This window comes from Octodon degus, unplaced genomic scaffold (assembly GCF_000260255.1).
Source record: "Octodon degus isolate 3935 unplaced genomic scaffold, OctDeg1.0 scaffold00081, whole genome shotgun sequence".
Lineage (NCBI taxonomy): Eukaryota > Metazoa > Chordata > Mammalia > Rodentia > Octodontidae > Octodon > Octodon degus.
Window position 1 is genome coordinate 8,603,640 of NW_004524657.1, and position 20,258 is coordinate 8,623,897.

Below are 20,258 nucleotides of genomic sequence, written 5' to 3' on the forward strand. Positions count from 1 at the left end.
ATACAGATGAATGTCCATTTTGTATCTGTGTATTCAAAGTGGTTAGGATAGATATATAATTGCATTCTCTTAATGAATAGAATGATTTGTTCTAATGGTGTTTGTACATAGGATCTCAAGTCCGCATCTTATACAGCAATTAACCACTAAGAAGAATATATGCAGTGTGTTATTTGTTGAATCTGTATTTCCAATTTGATGTGAAACTGTCTCATTGCTGTTTATCAATAAAATTTTTAAAAAATGAAAAAAAAAGAATGTAGGTATAGATTTTAGCTAAATCTGTTAAAATCTATTCATAACAAACCAACAGCCAACATCATACTAAATGGAGACAAGAGAAAAGCTTTCCTCCCAAAGTCAGGAAAAAGAGGGAGATGCTCACTATCAACCACTACCACTTAATATAATTCTTGAAACATTAACCTAAGAATCAGAGAATAAAGGGATAGGTATAGGAAACAAAAAAAGTCAGATTATCATTACTTGCATACAACATAATCCTCTATATAAAAGACCCAAAAAACTCCGCCAAGTCTCCTAGCATTGATAAACAAATTCATTAGCACAGCAGAATATAAAGTCAAAAAACAAAAATCAATAAAATATCATCAAGGAGGAAGTCAGAGAAACAATACCTTTTATAAGCATCAATAAAAATTACTTAGGAATTCATCAAACCAAGAAAGTGAAAGACCTTTAGAATGAAAACTACAGTACTCTGAAAAGAAATCAAAGAAGAAATCAGAAAATGGATTGTCAAAATAGCCATACTCCCTAAACTGATAAATAGATGTAATGTAATACTAGTCAAAATACCAATAAATTCCCTCATAAAACTAGAGAAAACAATTCTAAATTCATGTAGAATCAGGAGAGATCTAGAAGAAAAGTAATCCTAGGCAACAAGATAAAGGCAGGAAGCATCACTACCTGAAATTTCAAGTTACAACACAAAGCTACAGTGATTAAAAGACAGCCTGATATTGTGGGGGGAGACATCTCTTTTATCTCTTCCTCAGTTGATTGGCATTTAGGCTGTTCCTATGATTTAGCTATAACAAACTGTGCTCTTATAAACATAGATGTACATATATCACTGTGCTATTTGTTCATTTCTTCTGGGAAAGCACCCAGAAAGGGGAATAGCTGGTTGCTTTAGAAAAGGATTTTTTTTCCTGTGTTTTAGGGAAGGGTCTATAGGGTGTTCAGGGTCTCGCTACTAGGTCAGATTCATAGTAATTCTCCTGTTTACAGTCTCCCAAGTTCTGGGACTACAGGTGCATGCCGCCATGCCCAGTCTCAGCATGCCCCAGGATGGGGCCAGCATGGTAGGCGCAGGAATTGAACTCCAGCCCCTGCACCTGCTTGCAGTAGCATAGAATTTCTAATCATAGTTTTTTAAGGAATCTCCACACTGATTTCCACAGTGATTGGATCAGTTTACACACCCATCAACAGTGGAGAAAGGTACTCTTTTTTCAGAGTATATTGTAATTTTCATTGCATGGATCTTTTACTTCCTTTGTTAGATTAATTCCTAAGTATTTCATTTTTTTTTCTTGGATGCTATTGTGAAGGATGTTTTCTAATTTCTCTCTAAGTTAGTTTGTTGTTTATGTACAGGAATGCTATTGATTTTTGGGTGTTGACTTTGTATCCTGCTATGCTACTGAATTTGGTTATTAATTCTAGGAGTTTCTCTTTTTTTATGCTTTTGGTACAGCGTCTACAGAGTCTCACTATGTAGATCATACTCATAGTGATTCTCCTGTTTTCAGCCTCCCAAACGCTGAGATTACAGGCACACACCACCACGCCCAGTCTCATTCACCGTCTCAGTGCTCCCCGGGAGCAGGGTCAGCACAGCATGCTGGGGATCAAACCCTGGCCACTGCACTCTGTCTAAACAGGTGCTTTAGGGTGCTGAGCTACCTGGCTAGCCCTAATTCTAGGAGTTTCTTTTTCTCTCTCTCTCTCTTTTTTTTTTTTTTTTTTTTTTTTTTTTTTTTTTTTTTTTTTTGCGTAACCAGGGATTGAACTCAGATCCTTGCATTTGCCAGTCAAGCGCTTATCCTACTGAGCCGTCTCCCCGGCCCCTCTAGGAGTTTCTTGGATCTTACATGTAGAGTATCATGTCATCTGCAAATAATAATTTAACTCTTTCCTTTTCAATTATTATTCCTTTTATTTCTCTTAATTGCTCTAGCTAATGTTTCTAGAACTATATGAAATAGAAGTAGTGATAGAGGACATCCTTATACCTGATTTTAGAGTGAAAGCTTTTAGTTTTTGTCCTTTTAGAATGATGTTAATTGGTTTGTCATAGATGGCTTTTATTAGATTGGGGTAATAACCATCTTTTCTGATCTTCTGTAGGTTTTTTTATAATGAGTGTTGGACTTTGTTGAAAGCTTTTTCTGCATCTATTAAAATGATCATGCGTTTTTTTGTCTTTGGCTCTGCTGGTATGGTGTATTACATTTATTGAGTTGCATATGTTGAACCATTCTTGAAACCCTGGGATGAATTTCACTTTGTCAGGGTGCATAATCTTGATCAGCTGCATTCTGCTTGCTAGCATTTTAATGAAGATGTTTGCATATATGCTCATTAGGGCCTGAAGCTCTCTTTTTTGGTTGGGTCTTTTTCTGGTTTTGGGTATCAGGGTAATAATTGACTCTAGAAATGAATTAGGGAGAACATCTCTCCCTTTCAATTTCCTTGAAGACTTTGGAAGTACTGTCATTAAATCTCTAAATTTCTTGCAGAATTCAGCTGTGAATCCATCAAACCTGGGCTTTTCTTTGTTGTTAAGGTTTTAATTATATTTTCAATTTCAATAACTGATATTGGGTTATTCAAAATTTTATATCATCTTGATTCAATTTTGGTAACACATGAGTGTCTAGGACTCAGTCCATGTCTTCTGTGTTTTCAATCCTGTGAGTCTCGGTTACTCTTCTCTCATTGCTAGGACAAATACCTGACACTAAAAATGAAGGAAAGAAAGGTTTGTTTAGCTCACAGTTACTGGAGGTTTCAGTCCATACTCAGCTGGCTCCAAGGCAGAGTGGCACAGGGCAGAGAACATCCATTCATGATGGCAGCAAAGAGCAAGAGGAGCTAAGGGAGGAGTAACAGTAACAACAGCAACAGAGAGCAAGTCTGTCTCGCTTAAATTGTATTCAGGCTATCCACCCCAGGCTGGGGAAAATACTCACACCCATAATCCCAGCAGCACTCACACCCATAATCCCAGTGGATCATGAGTTAATCACAAACTCTAAAAGTCTGCCCCATGACTGCATGAGGCTTTAGGGGGACAACCAAACACAAACCATAACAATAATCTTATAAATTTCCACAGAATGTATAGTGATTTCACCCTTTTATATCCTTATTGGAAGAATTTGAGTTTTTCGTTTCTTTTTTTCATAAGGTTGAATAGTGGTTTATTAATTCTATTTATTCTTTCAAATAACCAACTCTTTAATTTATTAATTAATTGTTTCCTTACTCTCATTGCATTAATTTTTTCTCTGATCTTTATAATTTCCTCCATTCTTCTAGCTTTGGGTTTTATTTGCACTTCTTTTCCTAAAAGCTTGAAGCGTAGTATTAGGTTATTTCTTCTTGTCCTGTTTTCCAAATGTGAGAGTTCACCACTCTAAATTTCCCTCTGAGGAATGCTTTCATTGCATCCACAGAATCTGGTAAGTAATATTTGAGTTTTCATTTGATTATAGATATTGGTTAATTTCTTTTATTTTATACATGAACCATTGCGTATTCAGAAGGGTATTATTTAATTTCCATGTATTTATGGAATTTTTGCAGTTTCTTTTACCATTAATTTCCAATTTCATTACACTATGATCAGATAATATGCATGGGATAATTTCAATTCCTTTGCATTTACTTAAGCATGTTCTACAGAGTAGTATGTGGGTTACTTTAGAGAACATCCCATGTTCATCTGAGAAGAATGTATATCCTAATATTGTGGGGTGGAACATTATATAAATGTCTACTAAATCTATTTGTTCAAGTTTGGTTCAGTTCTGTTCCTTGTAGATTTTTTTGTATAAACTGATCTACATCTTTGTGACAATGGGGTATTTTAGGTCCCCTGTTGCAACTGTGTTATTATTGATTTTTCATATCTATTAATATTTGTCTTATACAGTTGGGTGCTCCTATATTTGGTGCATATATATTCGATTGCTCTCTTTCCCTCTTGAAGTTTTTCCTAATACGTATCTAATGACTTTCATCTTTTTTTATCATTCTTGGCTTGAAGTTTATATTGTCTGCAAACAGAATAGCTACCCTGGCCTTTTTCTGGGTTCCTGTCACATGAAGTATTATTCATCACCCTTTGATTTTCAGTCTATGAATCTTTTCTTTTTTTTTTTTTTTTTTTTTTTTTTTGGCGGAACCAGGGATTGAACTCAGGCCCTTGCGCTTGCCAGGGAAGCGCTTATTCCACTGAGCCATCTCCCCAGCCCCAAATCTTCTTTTGAGTTAAATATGTTGCTTGTATACAGAACATTGTTGTACTTTGTTTCTTTTTTTTTCTTTTTTTCCCATAATTTTATTGAGAAACAAATAGCAATGAGACAGTTTCAAATCAAACTGGTAGGACAGTTCTAATAATTAACACATTGTATACGCTCTTCCTAGTGGTTATTTGCTGTACAAGATGCAGACATGATATCCTATTTACAAATACTATTAGAACAAATCCCTCTATTCATTAAGAGAATATAACTATATATCAATCCTAACCATTTTGAATACACAAAGTGAACATTCATCTGTATCCCCTTTTTTGTTTAGTTCCATCATTGAATATTATAGGTGTGTAAACTCAGCAAAATATTCTAAAAAAGTCCAGTAGCCCATAATAGTATTGGGTCTTCCTCTTGACTGGCAATGTCAGAAATGTTGACCTGAGTCCCCTGCAGCTCAACATAACAGCATGGCTTTACTTCTTATACTTCGTTTTTATACTTTTCTACTGGATGGTTAAGACCAAGATAAAGCCAGACCTATGCAACAAGAGTTGCAGCTTTTGGATCTGATAAGGTCAGTCAAATCCCCACAGGATTTATCCTGAGATCCTGTACCTCAGATTGTAAATCCTTTGTCAGTGTCAGCCATGTGGATGAGTCACGGCCATTGTTTGGCCAATGTGCTCTCTGTGAAAGCCTGAGAGAATGTTTTCTTTCCATGTGACTCTCTTTAGGCACACTCTACATCATCAATCACTTTCCTCTTTGGCCCCATAATCTCTTTGATCAGAATATTTGGGACCCTACCGAGTTACATGACATTAGAGTACAAGTTCTCATATGTTGTGAGTCTTAATTGACCTCAGAAGGCTAGGGCCAAAATGTTGGCTTTCCTTGTGGCCCTCCTTCTTCTCTAATTTTGGTCTGCAAACTTAGGTTGTTAACTATCCAGAAGACAAGCTTATTGTTATTACCATACAACCTAGGCTGTTAAGCTTAACCTCACTATCTGTCTGAATATCAAACATCTTAGGCATAACATGGAACAGGTATTTTTCATCAAGTATTGATATGCTGAACTTTAAGTCCCTACAGAATATGATGAAAAAACATTTAAAAAATAAAAAATATTTTTAAAATAAGCATAAAGAATTATATAATTCTTATGTTTACACATAAGTCCAGATTCTAACCATATACAACCTTGTAGCAGGACAGTCCCGCAACATTCCTTTTCCTGTCTCCTGCCTTCATTCACTACCTTCTTGTTTTTGAACAATCATCTACCTGAGAGACAGCATGGCAGCAACTGGCATGTGATGACAAGCAGCCCATATTCAGAAGACCAGAATGACAGGCACTCCAAGCATGAACCTACTATTACAAATTGCCATCTTCAGTGTAGTTGCTTAGTTCACAGGTGTCAGTATATATAGTTAGTCAGGGTGAGAATCCTTCCAATTCACTGCTAGATTCACAAATCTTCTGAAGATTCTCAGGATCACTGCCTCACCCATTTTCTACATGTAAGTGCATGGCTTGCCCCTGTTATGTTTCCTAGCTCTTCTCCTTACTCTTTTCATTATCTAGTCCTCAAGTTCTTGCTTTCCCTTTAGTTGTATTGTACTTTGTTTCTTGATCCACTCTGCTAGTCTGCTTCTTTTGATTAGTGAATTGAGGCTATTTACACTGATGGTTGTAAAAAACATGCATTGGCTTATTTTTGTCATACAATTGTCCTGCTGTTGGTTCCCTACCTTTCCCTTCTGTTTAACTGCTTGTAATGATTGGTAGTTTCTTCCTATTGCTGTTCTTGAAATTGTGGTCATTTTGATCCCTTTCTAGAATGTCTTTCAGTACTCAGTGTAGGGTTGGTTTGGTGGTCATGAAATTCTTCAGTTGTTCTTTGCCATGGAAGTATCTTATTTCTCCATTAATTTTGATAGATAAGTTTTGCAGGGTACATCAATCTGGGTTGGAACTTTACTTCACTCCTAGCTCTTCTTAACTTGATGGGTCATGTTGAGAACTCTGCTGTGATTCTGATGGGCTTTGATCTGTTTCTTCTCTATAACCACTTTTTTAAAATTTTTATTTGCATTGTTTTATGCTTAACTTATTCCCATGCCAAAAGTTTTTGTTTCTTCACCTTCTTCTGGGAAATCTTTTCTTTCTGTGCAATCTTTTTTTTAGGAACAATTTGTTCCTTTTCAGTGAAGATCATCTCAATATGACAAGGGGACCTCACGTACTGGTTAATCCAGCCAGAGACTCTGTAAGTACAGTAGCACATCTTGGGTGTTTTATTTATCTGAATATGTTCAGTAATCAGAGAATCTACACCTAAACCCTTAAGTTCTGCAGTACTCTCTGCATTTTTAAGCATGTGCAGCAAAAATTCAGCACTCTTTTTGGTCCACTGACCCTGTGTCCATCCCCACTGTTTGGCCTGGGCACATCTACCAACTCCACCAATGGAACACCAGAATGGTACACATCGCTTCTTTAATGTTACATCATTCAGATATTTGGTGACCTTTCAGATAAGCATACCCTTGATGGTATGGGAAGTTTCACATGTGTTGTTAAAGTGAACACAAAGATTTGAGCCTCTTGATTTGCATGATTTTGTGGAATTTTCTGGATCAAGACAATAGTAAATCATTTTCACAGGTTACCTCAGGCCACTCACTGGAGGAGGAAATCTAACCACTTTTAATAGTCTGTTCTTGTGCTGAATTTCAGGACGTTAATTATTATATATCTGGATGCATATTTATTTTTATTAAGGCTAAGTGGATTTCTATATGCCTTATTTAGTGTATGTCAGATTATTTTCCCATGCTTGGGAAATTTTCTGCTATTAATTCTGCAAACAGTCTTATTTCTGTTGACACCTGCTTTTTCATGGATACCTCTCAGTCTTATTTTAGTCTTCTTTGTGTCATATAGCAGCTGTTGCATTGTTATTTGCTAGTTCCTTGTTATTTTTAAGAGATCTTTCCTTTTGTGGTTACTAGTGGCAACATTGTCTTCAAGGTCTGGAAGTCTATCTTCAATTTCATTCTAGCAGTTTTGCCAGCTTTCAACGAAATTTTTAATTCCTGGATATCTCTTTGAATCTGTTTCATGCATTCTAATTCTTTCCTATGTTGCTCATTCAAATTTCCCATCATTTTTCAACGCTTTTCTACTTTTTATCTTTATCTTCTTTGGATATGCTGAGCATTCTTTCATTATGGTTGCTTTTCTTGCTTCACCTGAGAAATTATTTCTGATCTAATTTCCTCTATTGCCTCCTGGAGCTGTTTCTTTATTTCAACTGGCATAATTTTAGAAATTTCAGGTGTGACTTCCAATATCTCTCATGATGATGTCTCCTGGACTTGTTCGGCATGAGCTGGAGCTCTGAGGTTGCATTTTGCTGTTTCATCTTGACATTTTTCTATTTCCAAAAGAAATTTTTATTTTCTGTGATGATCCTTTCCAGTTTTTGGTAGTAGGTAGCTATATCACTAGCATCAAAGTTTCTCTAGGAAAAGTTTGTTGTTCAAGGATTTCTTCTGCATGTCAGAGATATTTTGTTTGTGTCTGTCCCAAGATCCTACCTTTGTACTAATTGAAGAGGGATGTCGGTTTCTGTTTCTCACTGTCCTCAGTCTTTAGGTATAGAGCTCTATGAGATTATTACCCCAAACCTTCCCAATATTGTTACCCAAGAAAAAACAAGTCATTACAACAAATTTGACATATTAGATGCAGTAGTACAATTAGCAATAATTTGGGCTGGGGAGACGGCTCAGTGGAATATGCGCTTCCCTGGCAAGTGCAAGGGTCTGAGTTCAATCCCTGGTTCCGAAAAAAAAAAAAAATTAGCAATAATTCTAGCATTAAGCAAAATTTAGAAATTGACAAACTATGGTAACTATTGATTTTTTAGGCTATAGGATCAAAGTCTATGGTTATAGAAAAGAAGCACTCATAAATTAGGAGTTTATGCAAAGTGTTTACCCTTGTCAGAGTAGAATTATCCTGGGTTCCCCTAGCTGAGCCAAGTGCCCAGTCTCTGGCACTTCCTGTGGTGTAGGGCAAGAGGTCAGGCACCATATTCCTCTGGCCAAGCCAGTTGCTGAGTCCTGGGCACTTCCCACACTGGCTGCCCTTCCTTCAAATTAAAATCTTCTTTACAGCAAAAAATACAATAGAATGAGGAGACAATCTATAAGATGGAAAAAATGTTTTGCCAGATAATCCTCAGTATAATGGCTTATATTTATATGTCTCCCCAAAGCCTCATGCACTTATTGGTAGGAACTGGGGGAGGTGGCTAGATCATGGGTGTGTGATACTAGATGATGAGGGGTATGTGCTACTGTATCAGTCCACTAATTGGTTTAGCACCGTCTGGTGTGGTAATAGATTTAATGAAAAGGGAAGACCCATCATTACACTTGTAGCCTAGATGAAATAAAAAAAAAGGAAGTCTCCATTCTTCTTGCCTACCAAATCATAAACTTTTTCTCCTTTGTCATGCACCCCATGTATCATTCTGCCTTCCCTTGAGGCCAACTGAATATGAACTGAGACCTCAAAAACTATACATAAAATAGACTTTTCTTGCTTTAACTTGTGAGTGTTTGGTATTTTGTCCCAGCAACTAAAAAGCAACTAAGACATCCAAATAGAGGACTCATATCCAGAAGACATGAAGAACTCAAAAAAGTAGACTCCCTCCAAACAGAAGACAAGATTTAAAAAATTGGCAACCAAGGTAAAAAGGCACTTCTCAGTGTCTAATGCAAATAAATCCATAGGAAAAAAATTCAACATCTCTAACCATTAGAGAAAGGCAAATTCAAATAGCACCAAGAGAGGCTATCATCAAGAAATCAAATAATAACACATACTAGTCAGACTATGGAGAACAAGGATCTCTTGTGCACTGTTGTTAGGAATTTAAGCTAGTACTAAGTAGCACTATGGAAACCAATATAGAGATTATTGAAAAAAAAAATATAAAAGTACAAATTCCATTTGATCCCACTATTGCCCTGCTAGGTATCTTTTTCCAAAGAGCTAAAGTTATCATATTACAGGAATAGATGCATACCTATGTTTATAGCAGAACAATTCACAACATCTTCTTAGCAGCCCATTTGTCCATCAGAGGTAGGTGGTTAAACAAAGTGTGGTATTTATACACAATGGAGTGCTACTCTACCATAAAGAAAAATGCACTTGTGTTATTGGTATGAAAATGGATGCACCTTGAGACCAAAATGGTAAGTGAAATAAATCAGACACAAAAGCTTGAATAGTGCATGGTCTTTCTTACATAAGAAACACAAAATATAAATAAAGAACAAAATAAGGATACATAATAAGAAAGACAAGACAGATCTTTTTGTGTATGGGAAAGGGACAAAGTGATGTAGGGGCAGGAGGAAGGACAGAGAAACAGGATTTTTAAAAGGAACTGGGATGTGTTTTGTACATATACAAACTTCCCACAAGAAATGTCATTATATATTACATACATGTACAAAATAAAAAGGAAAGGAGCCCAAGAGATGAATGGAGAGAAGAAATGAAGTGAAAGGGATAAAAAGACTAAGGATGTGTTATGCACCTACATATATCAGATCCTTCTGATGAACATAATAATCATTTGCATCAATTCTCCATGATGAAAATAATCATTTTAATGCAATCATGTTTTAATAGAAATAAATAATGAAGCTATACTGATAAATTATAAATTATGCTATACTAGCATAATTCTGGCTGGGTGTGGGGGTGACACCTGAAGTTCCAGTACTTGGGAAGCTGAGGAGAGAGGACTGCTGTGAATTCAGAGTCAGCCTGGGCTACATAGTGAGTCCAGGCCAGACTAAACTAGATAGAGAGACCCTACAAAAATTATTAAAAAAAATATTACAATTCTGGCAGAAAAACAGACATGTAGATCAACAGACAGGAATAGCGCATGTAGAAACAACCATAGCTACATTCAGCTATCTGATCTTTGACAAAGGGCTGGAAGAAAGGCAGCCTCTTTGATGAATGGTGCTGGAAAAATTGGCTATTCTCATGCAGAAGATTGAATGTAGACCCATAAATCTGAACATGTACTAAAATGCAAGGAAAATCCATGAAAAAATCTAAATGTTAAAAAGAAACAATCTATCAAAAGATAACATAGGTAAAGCTCTTGAAGACAGAAAAATAAATCTATAAATACATGAGAACATTCTGAACAGAACGTTAATTGCATAAGAAATAATAACAAGAATAAAACAAAGTTCATATCAAATTAAAAAGTTTTGGCACAGCAAAAGAAAACACTAAGGGCTGGGGAGATAGCTCAGCAGTCTAAGTGCCTGCCTGGCAAGTGCAAGGACCTGGGTTCGATACCCAGTACCACATGCCGCACTGGCCCCGCCCCCAGGCACACTGAGCCAGCCACTAAAATCAGGAGTGATGGTGCATGCCTGTAATCTCAGCACTGAGGAGGCTGAAAACAGGAGGACCACTATGATTCAAGCTGCATAGCAAGACCCTGCACAAAATAAATAAATAAATAATTTTTAAAAAATTAAAATAAACAACAAGAATGGGGAAAAATATTTGCCAGCTACTCCTCAGATAAAGGACTAATATCTAAAAAATGTAAAAAACTTTTTAAGGAGATTATGGGGCCAAAGAGGAAAGTGATCAATGATGTAGTGTGTGCCTAAGGAGATTCACATGGAGAGAAAGCATTCTCTCAGGCTTTCACAGAGAGCACATTGGCCAAGCAATGGCCATGACTCATCCACATGGCTAACACTGACAAAGGTTCTACAATCTGAGGTACAGGATCTCAGAATAAATCCTGAGGGGATTTCACTGACCTCATCAGACCCAAAAGTTACAACTCTTGTTGCATAGGTCCTGCTTTACCTTGGTCTTAACCATCCAGCAGAAAAGTATAAAAACAAAATATAAGAAGTAAATCCATGCTGTTATGTTGAGCTGTAGGGGACTCAGGTCAACAATTTCTGAACTGCCAGTCAAGCGGAAGACCCAATACTATTATGGTCTACTGGACTCTTTTAGAATATTTTGTTGAGTTTACACACCTATAATATTTAAATGATGGAACTTTAAAAAAAGGGTATACAGATGAATGTCTATTTTGTATCTGTGTATTCAAACTGGTTATGATAGATATATAGTTACATTCTCTTGGTGAATAGAGGGATTTGTTCTAAATGGTGCTTGTAAATAGGTATCATGTCTGCATCTTGTGCAGCAATTAACCACTAGGAAGAATGTATGCAATGTGTTAATTACTGAAACTGTCCTACCAATTTGATTTGAAACTGTCTCATTGCTATTTGTTTCTCAATAAAATTATGGAAAAAAAACTTTTTAAAAAATCAGACCCTCCAAAGTAAGAGTTAATTAAATAAATGTGCAAGTAGATTGAATAGATCCTTCTCAAAAGAAGTACAAATGGTCAATAAATACATTTTAAAATGTTCAACTTTGCCATTACATAAATACAAATTAAAACCACACTCATTCCTATAATCTCAGCACCTGGGAAGCTGAAGCAGGAGGATAGCTACAAATCTGAGTCTACTCCAGGCTACATAGTGAGTTCAAGGCCTGCCTAAACTACATATTGAGACCATGTCATAAAACACAAACAAAACAGACAAACAGACAAGAAAGAAAAAAAGAAAGGAAGGAAGGAAAGAAGGAAGGAAGGAAGGAAGGAAGGAAGGAAGGAAGGAAGGAAGGAAGGAAGGAGAAAGAAAGAAAGAAAGAAAGAAAGAAAGAAAGAAAGAAAGAAAGAAAGCCCTAGATTCCATCTCCAGAAAGAATGGGTGCCATCACAAAATCAAATAGCAAATGCCAGTTAGGCTGCAGAAAAAAAAAAGGAACCTTTCTACATTGTTGGTAAGAATGTAAATGGTACAACCACTATGGAAACTCTTCAAAAAATTAGGGCAGGGCTCTAAGCACTGCCTAGCAAGGACAAGGACCTGAGTTTGATCCCCAGAAAGGACCCAGGTTCGATCCCCAGGGCTCTGGGGCCATGCAGTACTGGGGACGGAACCCAGGCCCTTGCTCTTGCCAGGCAGGCCCTTAAACCACCAAGCTATCTCCCTGGCCTCTTGATCTTATGTTAATCAAACTAAGATCCAATGCCAAAAATGTGATTTTTCCAAATAAATGACAAAAAGTACTTCTTTAAATTTAAAATTTGTTCTTTGCCAGGCATGGTGATGCATTCCTATAATCAGGAGGCTGAGGCAGAAGGATTGCTGTGAGTTCAAATCCAGAATAGACTACAAAATGAGATCCAGGCCAGTCTTAACTGCAGAGAAACACCCTGTCTCAAAAAGACAAAATTGAAATAAAATTTGTTTCTTAACCTTCTTAACCTTTAAAGTTAGCAGATAAGCCATAGGCTTGAAAATATACACAGAACATGTATCTGTCAAAAAATTGTGTCTAGGATACATTAAAAACTATAATTAGTAAAAGACACTAAGGGGAGATAAAACAAATTAAGGTGTGTAATGTACATGTACCAACTTCCCAGGATGAGTGTAAAAATTCCATACTGCAAATATGTACTGATAGAAACAAAAAAATTTAAAAGTATCTATGATAAAGGTTCCAGTTACATGTAAGACTACACAGGAGAGAGATAAAAATCTAATTAGTGACTAATGGGAAGAAGGTACAGAAAAGTGACCTTTCTTGTGGCTTATCAACCATGGGTACATTCCACAAACCTACTCTGGTGTTAATGTACACAAGTAGAATTTATTTCATATAGATGCTTTAGCCAGAATTACATGTTTGCATGAGGTACGACAAAATATGATGACTATGTAAATTAAACAATTTTTACATAAAATTTTTTAAAAAGTAAAAGACAACTCAATTATTTTAATGGGAAAAATAATTGCTTCTCTCTCTCACTCTCTCTCTCTCTCTCTCTCTCTGTACTCAAAACTAACAATAGTAGTCATTAAGAAAATACAAATCAAAAAACCACAATGAACTATATATCCACTAGGATGGCTAATGTTTAAAACAACTGACTATATCAAGGCTTGAATATAAAAAAGGCTAGGCATGGTGGTGCATGCCTGTAGTTCTAGCACTTGAGAGGCTGAGGCAGGAGGATCTTCATGAGTTTGAGGTCACCATGTACTGCATAGTGAGTCCAGACCAGCCTGATCTAGCAAGACCCTGTCTCAAAAATGAAAATAAACTAGAATATTAAAACACTGTGAAAATAAAATAAAAATAAAAATAAAATAAAAAAATACTGTGAGTGGTTTAGTCATACTGAAAAATAATTTGATAATCTTTTTAAAAGTTAAATACCTGTCATGTAATCCAGTCACATCAGTACCAATAGTCAATAGAATTGAAAACCTGTTCACATGAAAACTTGTATCCAAATGGTGATAAATCTTCTGGGTAATTACTAATAACTGAAAAGAACTCAAATATCCTAAATTGGGAATATGTATAAACTGGAAAACTGTCCAAGAATAAAAGGCAAATTAGTTAAATGCAAAATACTGTTAATATCAAAATAATTACACTCAGTAGATAAAGCCAAAACAAAAAAGTACACCCTATGATTTTACTTATAAAGTCAAATCAGAAGCTCCAGTGGTGCAATCAGTTAGCACGTGGTACTTATATAAACTAAAGTCAGATAGGTGATAGGTAGGTAGGTAGACAGACAGGATGGACTGATTATTGATTCCTTCAGTGTTAGAAGGAAAAAGGTAATAAGGGATTATAAAGAGTCAGGAGGAAACATTTAGGACTGATTGATAAGGTCCTTATCTCAATTGCAATGATGATTTCAAGGTTAAATATATCTCCGAAAACTAATCAGATTGTATACTTTAAAAATGAAGTCTATAATACATTAAAGTGTACCTCAATAAAATGTATTCAGAAATATCTAACTATATAATCATAATTGTTTACAAGTATAATTTTAAGAGAGGAAGGAGTCTGTTAATTATAGTCTATTCCAAGTATTTTATCATTCTAACTTTACAGATCTTTAGGCTAAACGCAGTTGCTTGTTGCTTAAATGGGGACAGTTTTCAAATTTGTTGCATCAACTGTCAGTTGTGCCAAATTTTCTGTTAAAGGAATATTAGGCAAACTCTTTGGCTGTATTAGGTTGGTAGAAAAGGCTACAATCCTTGCTTAGAAATTGAATAAATCCCTTGATCCAACTTTCAAACAATATTAAGGATACAATCCAAATTACCTCTTCAGAGGCTGATGAGATGGCTCAGTGGTCTAAAGCACCTACTTAGAACAAGCTTAGCAAAGCACAGGGACTGCGGTTCAATCCCCCAGCACCACATGCCAGCCAGCCCCGCCCCCTGGTGAGCTAAGCTGGCCACACACACACACACACACACACATAAATAAATAAATTTTTAAAAAAATCTCTATTAAAAAAAAGATTTAAAAAAACAAATTATCTCTTGAAAAATCAAGTCTTACATTAAATTATTCTGTTTTCTCAAAAAATATAAAATTCAGTTTTCTTTAAAAAATATAACACATGAAATATTTATTCCTTATCATACAGTAACATCTATATAAGCATTGTTACAATCTTTTTTTTTTTTTTTTTTTTTTTTTTTTGAGACGGGGTCTTACTATGCAGTTCATGCTAGCCTGGACTCACTATGTAGCACGGGCTGGCCTCAAACATGCAGTGATCCTCCTGCCTCAGTCTCTGAGTGCTGTGATTACAAGCATGTGCCACACCTGGTAGCATTATTTTAATTTTAATGTGCTTGCTGTCAAGCCTTTTTAAAAAAAAAAAATTTAGGAGTTCCCTTTTCAACTACTCTATTTACAACATCTGTATTTTAAATTCAATTATTCCACAAACCATTTATGTTTTAGTTGGTTTCTCTTTTGATGATAATTCTTGAATTTGTAAAAACAAAATCAAAGTAAATTACAAAGTATAGCCACATTCCTTAAATGATTAATTCTTACTTGCTCACTATGTAAGCAAAGCTGAGATCTCTACATAATTTTCTTGTGTTAAAAAACTTCAAAACCAGTTAGTAGACATTATATCTTGTTAAATTATGAACTGTCATTTTCATTCACCTTAAGTTTTTATTTCTTCCTACTCCCTTCAGAATTTCTCATTTCTGTGTATATCTTATAATGCAAAATGCCAAGGCTAAAGGTCTCCATGTAAATAGTAAAAGGAAAGCTTTCTTAGGAGTGTTTGGTAGATCATAAATACTATCAAGAAATATACACATAAGAGCTTCTAACATATTATACTAATTTAAGAAAAATTACAAAAGTGTAAATAAGTCTAATAGCTTTTATTAAATTTTTATTTTGTTTTTATGAGTTTGGTGTGGAAGAACAGAAGGCCAAGGAAGAAGAAAATAAAGAATATGATAAAGTAGCAACTCCAGGCAGAACCTAGGACCTGGAACAGTAAGCACTTGAATGAATAAACAAGCTTGATTTCACAATCACTTAATGTATCTCCTCTTTAGCTGATTAGCTATTTTGGCTATTGAGCGGCAAGAAGCAAAGACTGGAAATGCTCCAAATGCCTAACAAATGTACCATAGTCAATTAAGCAAATGTCAGTAAATATAAGAAACAGAGAGAATTTATATATAACAAAAAGGTATAAGCTCATGATCATACTCCTTAATTTAAAATAAATGTGAGCACAGTAGCACATGGCTATTATCTCATCACTCATGAGGCTGAGATGGAAGGATTACAAGTTGGAGGCCAGCCTCATCAACCTAGACCCTGTCTCAAAATTAAAAAAAAAAAAAATGGGGAACATAGTTTGGTGCAAAGGCCCTCAGTTCAATTGTAGTACTATTATTGAAAATTTAAATCAAAACCTGAGTCTGTTGCTTCAAGGAGTACTGTGAGATGTGCCATCATTTTAACTATAAAAACTCCTTGTGTCCTAACTAGAGAGCAACTCACATGAATCTATGGAATATCTGAACTACAAAATAAGCCAGCTAATTGTATTTTCATGTTTATATAATATCTAAGTAGACAGGGTAAAATATATTCAGCTTTGTAAATATATTTTTGGGTATACTTACCAAATTACTATTAAGAAGAAATAAAAATTATAATTAATTTCTCCAGTTTCATAAACTGATATTTTTATATAAGTACCATGTCGTAACCAATTGTGCCACTGGAGCTCCCATAAACTGATATTTTGGAAGTGCTTAGAAAGATTTAAAACATTTCTTCTCTTAAATAATATAAACTTTCCTCTGAAATTACATTACTAGTGTACACTTAGTCCTTTTTCTATTCCTAGTACATAATATTTTGCTCAGTTCTATCTAAAGTATTACAAATTTTGATTTCTAATGAAGCACAACAAAGATGATGGAACAAAAAAATTTGGTTTCACTTACCCCGGAGTTTAAAATATTTTACATGGTTTGCCACAGCCTCTGTGACAGTTTCATTTGGGCAGATTTTTACTCCATTAGGAAAGAGAATAGATCGCCTTCTTCTCAGTAACCACCGTTTCTCAGCTTCTCTGTGGTCCAGAAGCTGTTTCCTTTTAGCAGGTAGAGAAGAGTCCATAGATTCTTTGGGCAGTAGAAAAGAAACTGCACGCTTTGGTTCTGGGATCTCTTCTGAAGATAAGTAGGCTTGCACTACAGAGTGAAAGCATAACCAAGGCTTCTGATCAGGAATGGAGATAAGACACAAGAGGTACAGGGAAAAGCAGTCACTTGTGCCAATGCCTATTTGGAGAGCCAAGTATTCAATCTTTCTCCCATTTAATTCCCCACCCTCTAATTCAAGATTTTTTTTAAAAAATCAAGGTCAAGACTACATCCAATTTCAACACAGGAAATAAGGAAAAAGATGTTGGCCAGGACTTACTAATGAAAAGGAAAAAAGCTCCAATTACTAGAGATATCTTAAAACAATGTAAATGAAGCAATATCAAAGATTAATATAGTATTTACTCAACTTCTTACAGCAATCACATCACATAATACTGTTTTAATACACTAGACCTGTATAGAAAGGTAAAAAATATATTTTTAATTACCTGTTAATGAAGAAAGGTTTCCTTCTATCCAGACAAATATCAAAATACCCAGAGAAATCTTCCCCAAAAGAGGAAACATAATCACTTAGGCCCAAAACAAGAAAAGAAGAGAGCAAAATCCTTAATTGAACATCCAAAGACTTGAAAATTTCCAATAAATAATTGTTACAGAAAAGGCATACCATTTATGTTCTAGAATGATAAACACTATAAAGCCATTATAAATTAATGTAAATAATAATGGTATCCCTCAAAGTGGCTCTCAATTCTTTTCTGAAATAACCAGCATGCTATGAAAGCAGGAGAGATAAGCTAATTAGAACAGATGGGGAGAGCAACTTCTTTAATCTAGCAGCTAAGCTCTTTATTAACACTCTCCTTGCCTTTAGCAAGCAATTCATTTACAAAAAGCATTTCATATGAATTCTCTGATTTTTTCTAACTCTGATTCATCAAATCTGATAGATTCATATGTTCTCTGAGTTCCCCTATGGCTTAAGCTGTATGTACATAAAACCTATTTCAGTAATACAGAGCCACACAAAAAGCAAAATTAGCTTCCATAATAAAGCCATCATATTGTAAAAAAAAAAAATCTGAGAATTGCAGCAATATAGAAACATTTCTGTACTTAAATTGAGAAAACCAGGGCTTAAATACTGGCTTTGCCACTTAATACCTGATTTTGGTAAATCACCAAAATTCATTGAGCTATTTTGCTCACCCAAAAAATTATAATAATCTCTAAAATGCAGTTACAAGAATTAAGGAATATAGAAATTATCTGGGAAATAATACATTGTGCTCTATTTGTATTACAAATGTTCATAAATTCTCCAGGAATTTCAAGCTTTGAAATTCTCTTTTGTTCAAGCTCTAGAACAACAACAAAAAAAAACCCTAACTTATATTCCATGTAGAAAGTGTACTTAATATCTTCAAAAATATTTATTGTATCCTATTAAATATAGTTTATAAAATTTCAGAAACATATAATTAGAAAAACATGAAAAATTCAGCGAGGTTCATTTGCTTCTAAATAGGTTCATCAAGGGCTGGGGAAATAGCTCAGTGGCATAAGTGCTTGCTTGACAAGAGCCAGGTCTCAAGTTTGATACCAGGTACTGCAAAAATAAATTAGGTTCATCACTTTTAAATTTATTATAACTTGACAATTGATTTATTCCACTGAGCCATTTCCCCGGCCCGACAATTGATTTATTTACAACTTTAACTGCAACATTTTTAAACTATAATATAAAGCCATAAATTTATCTTATGAGAATCCATGAGCAAGGTTAACTCCAACTACGAGAATCCATAAGCAAGAGGGGATTTATTAGGAAATATAACATTTCAGCTGAGTGGTCTGGCCAGCATTTCAGTTAATGGAGGTTGTGGTGCAGGTGGTGGTGAACAGGAAAGATAAAACTGTTCTCTTCATAAAGAATCCTGGGTGATAGCACATACTTGCAATGCCAGCACACTGAGGGGTGGAGGAAAGAGGATTCAAGCCCAACATGGGCAATTTAGCCACATGGCAAGACCTGTGTCAAGATAAAAAACAAAGGCTGGGAATGTAGGTTAATGTGAAGGCCCCAAATCTAATCCCTAGGATAAAAAAATAAATAAAAAGGAAATTCCTGATTATGATTAATCAAGTATAAAAGTATACCATTCATACAAAAAATACTTGTTAGAGTAAAATAGAAGCACATGGTAAACAAATTGAGAGTGAAAGCTCAAAAAGTTAATTATTGTAGATTATGGAATGCCTTAAAAGTCCGACCAAGATTTTTGTGTTTTTACTAACAGATGAAACAGATTATCTATACTACTCCATCACCCAGAGCAATATTGTTCTCATTTAAGAGAATTCCTTATAGATTATTTCAAAATACCACATCAGGGCTGTGGAGATAGCTCAGTGGACTAAGCACCTGCCTATGCAAGTGCAAAGACCTGGGTTTGATCCCCAGTACTGCATGCCATACTGGCCCTGCTCCTGGCATGACAAGCAGGCCACCAAGACCAGGTGTAGTGGCACACATCTGTAATCCCAGCATTGGAGAGGCTAAAATGGGAGCAGCACTATGAGTCCTAGCTGCATAGTGAGACCCTGTGCCAAATACATTAAAAAAATTTTTTTAAATAAAATATGACATCATGGTCACTGAACATTCTTATGTGTCAAATCATAAACGTATGAGAAAATAAACATAAAATCCTGCTTTTTGAAGATAACAAGTACTAGACTGTTTCATTCATACCAAATTCCAAATCAGTTGAGGATCGTTTATTGAGTGCTTATTAGAGGCTATGAACATTCCTTATATTAAGTACAAGAAATGCCATATATTCCCACTCTTTGAAGAGCTTATCACATACTGGGGTAAATGTGTATACCAATAAGATAACAAAATTAGAGAAATAGATGCAAATTGTTACAGGGAAGAGAGAATGTTTGAACAGCTATGGGCTGGTAAAATTAAGTTTAAATTTTTTTTTACATTCACAAGTACTGAGTGGGTGAGGTAGGAAAAGGAAATAGCAGGTGCAAAGGCCTCCAGAATGAAGATATATACAGTGGCACAGTATCAACT

At 35.3% G+C, this 20,258-nt stretch overlaps 1 protein-coding gene across 1 annotated transcript in view; it reads right to left on the reverse strand.

Moving 5' to 3' along the window:
* The window catches only part of Impg2 (interphotoreceptor matrix proteoglycan 2), a 159,433-nt gene extending 140,256 nt beyond the window's left edge, over positions 1–19,177 (reverse strand). Inside the window, exons 1-3 of the mRNA XM_023721297.1 lie at positions 19,126–19,177; positions 17,656–17,739; positions 17,003–17,230 (exon numbers count right to left, since the gene is read on the reverse strand). Of these exons, the coding sequence (XP_023577065.1) occupies positions 17,003–17,230; positions 17,656–17,739; positions 19,126–19,177 (364 nt within the window). The remainder of the gene's footprint in view (positions 1–17,002; positions 17,231–17,655; positions 17,740–19,125) is intronic.
* Positions 19,178–20,258: the final 1,081 nt, after the last annotated feature.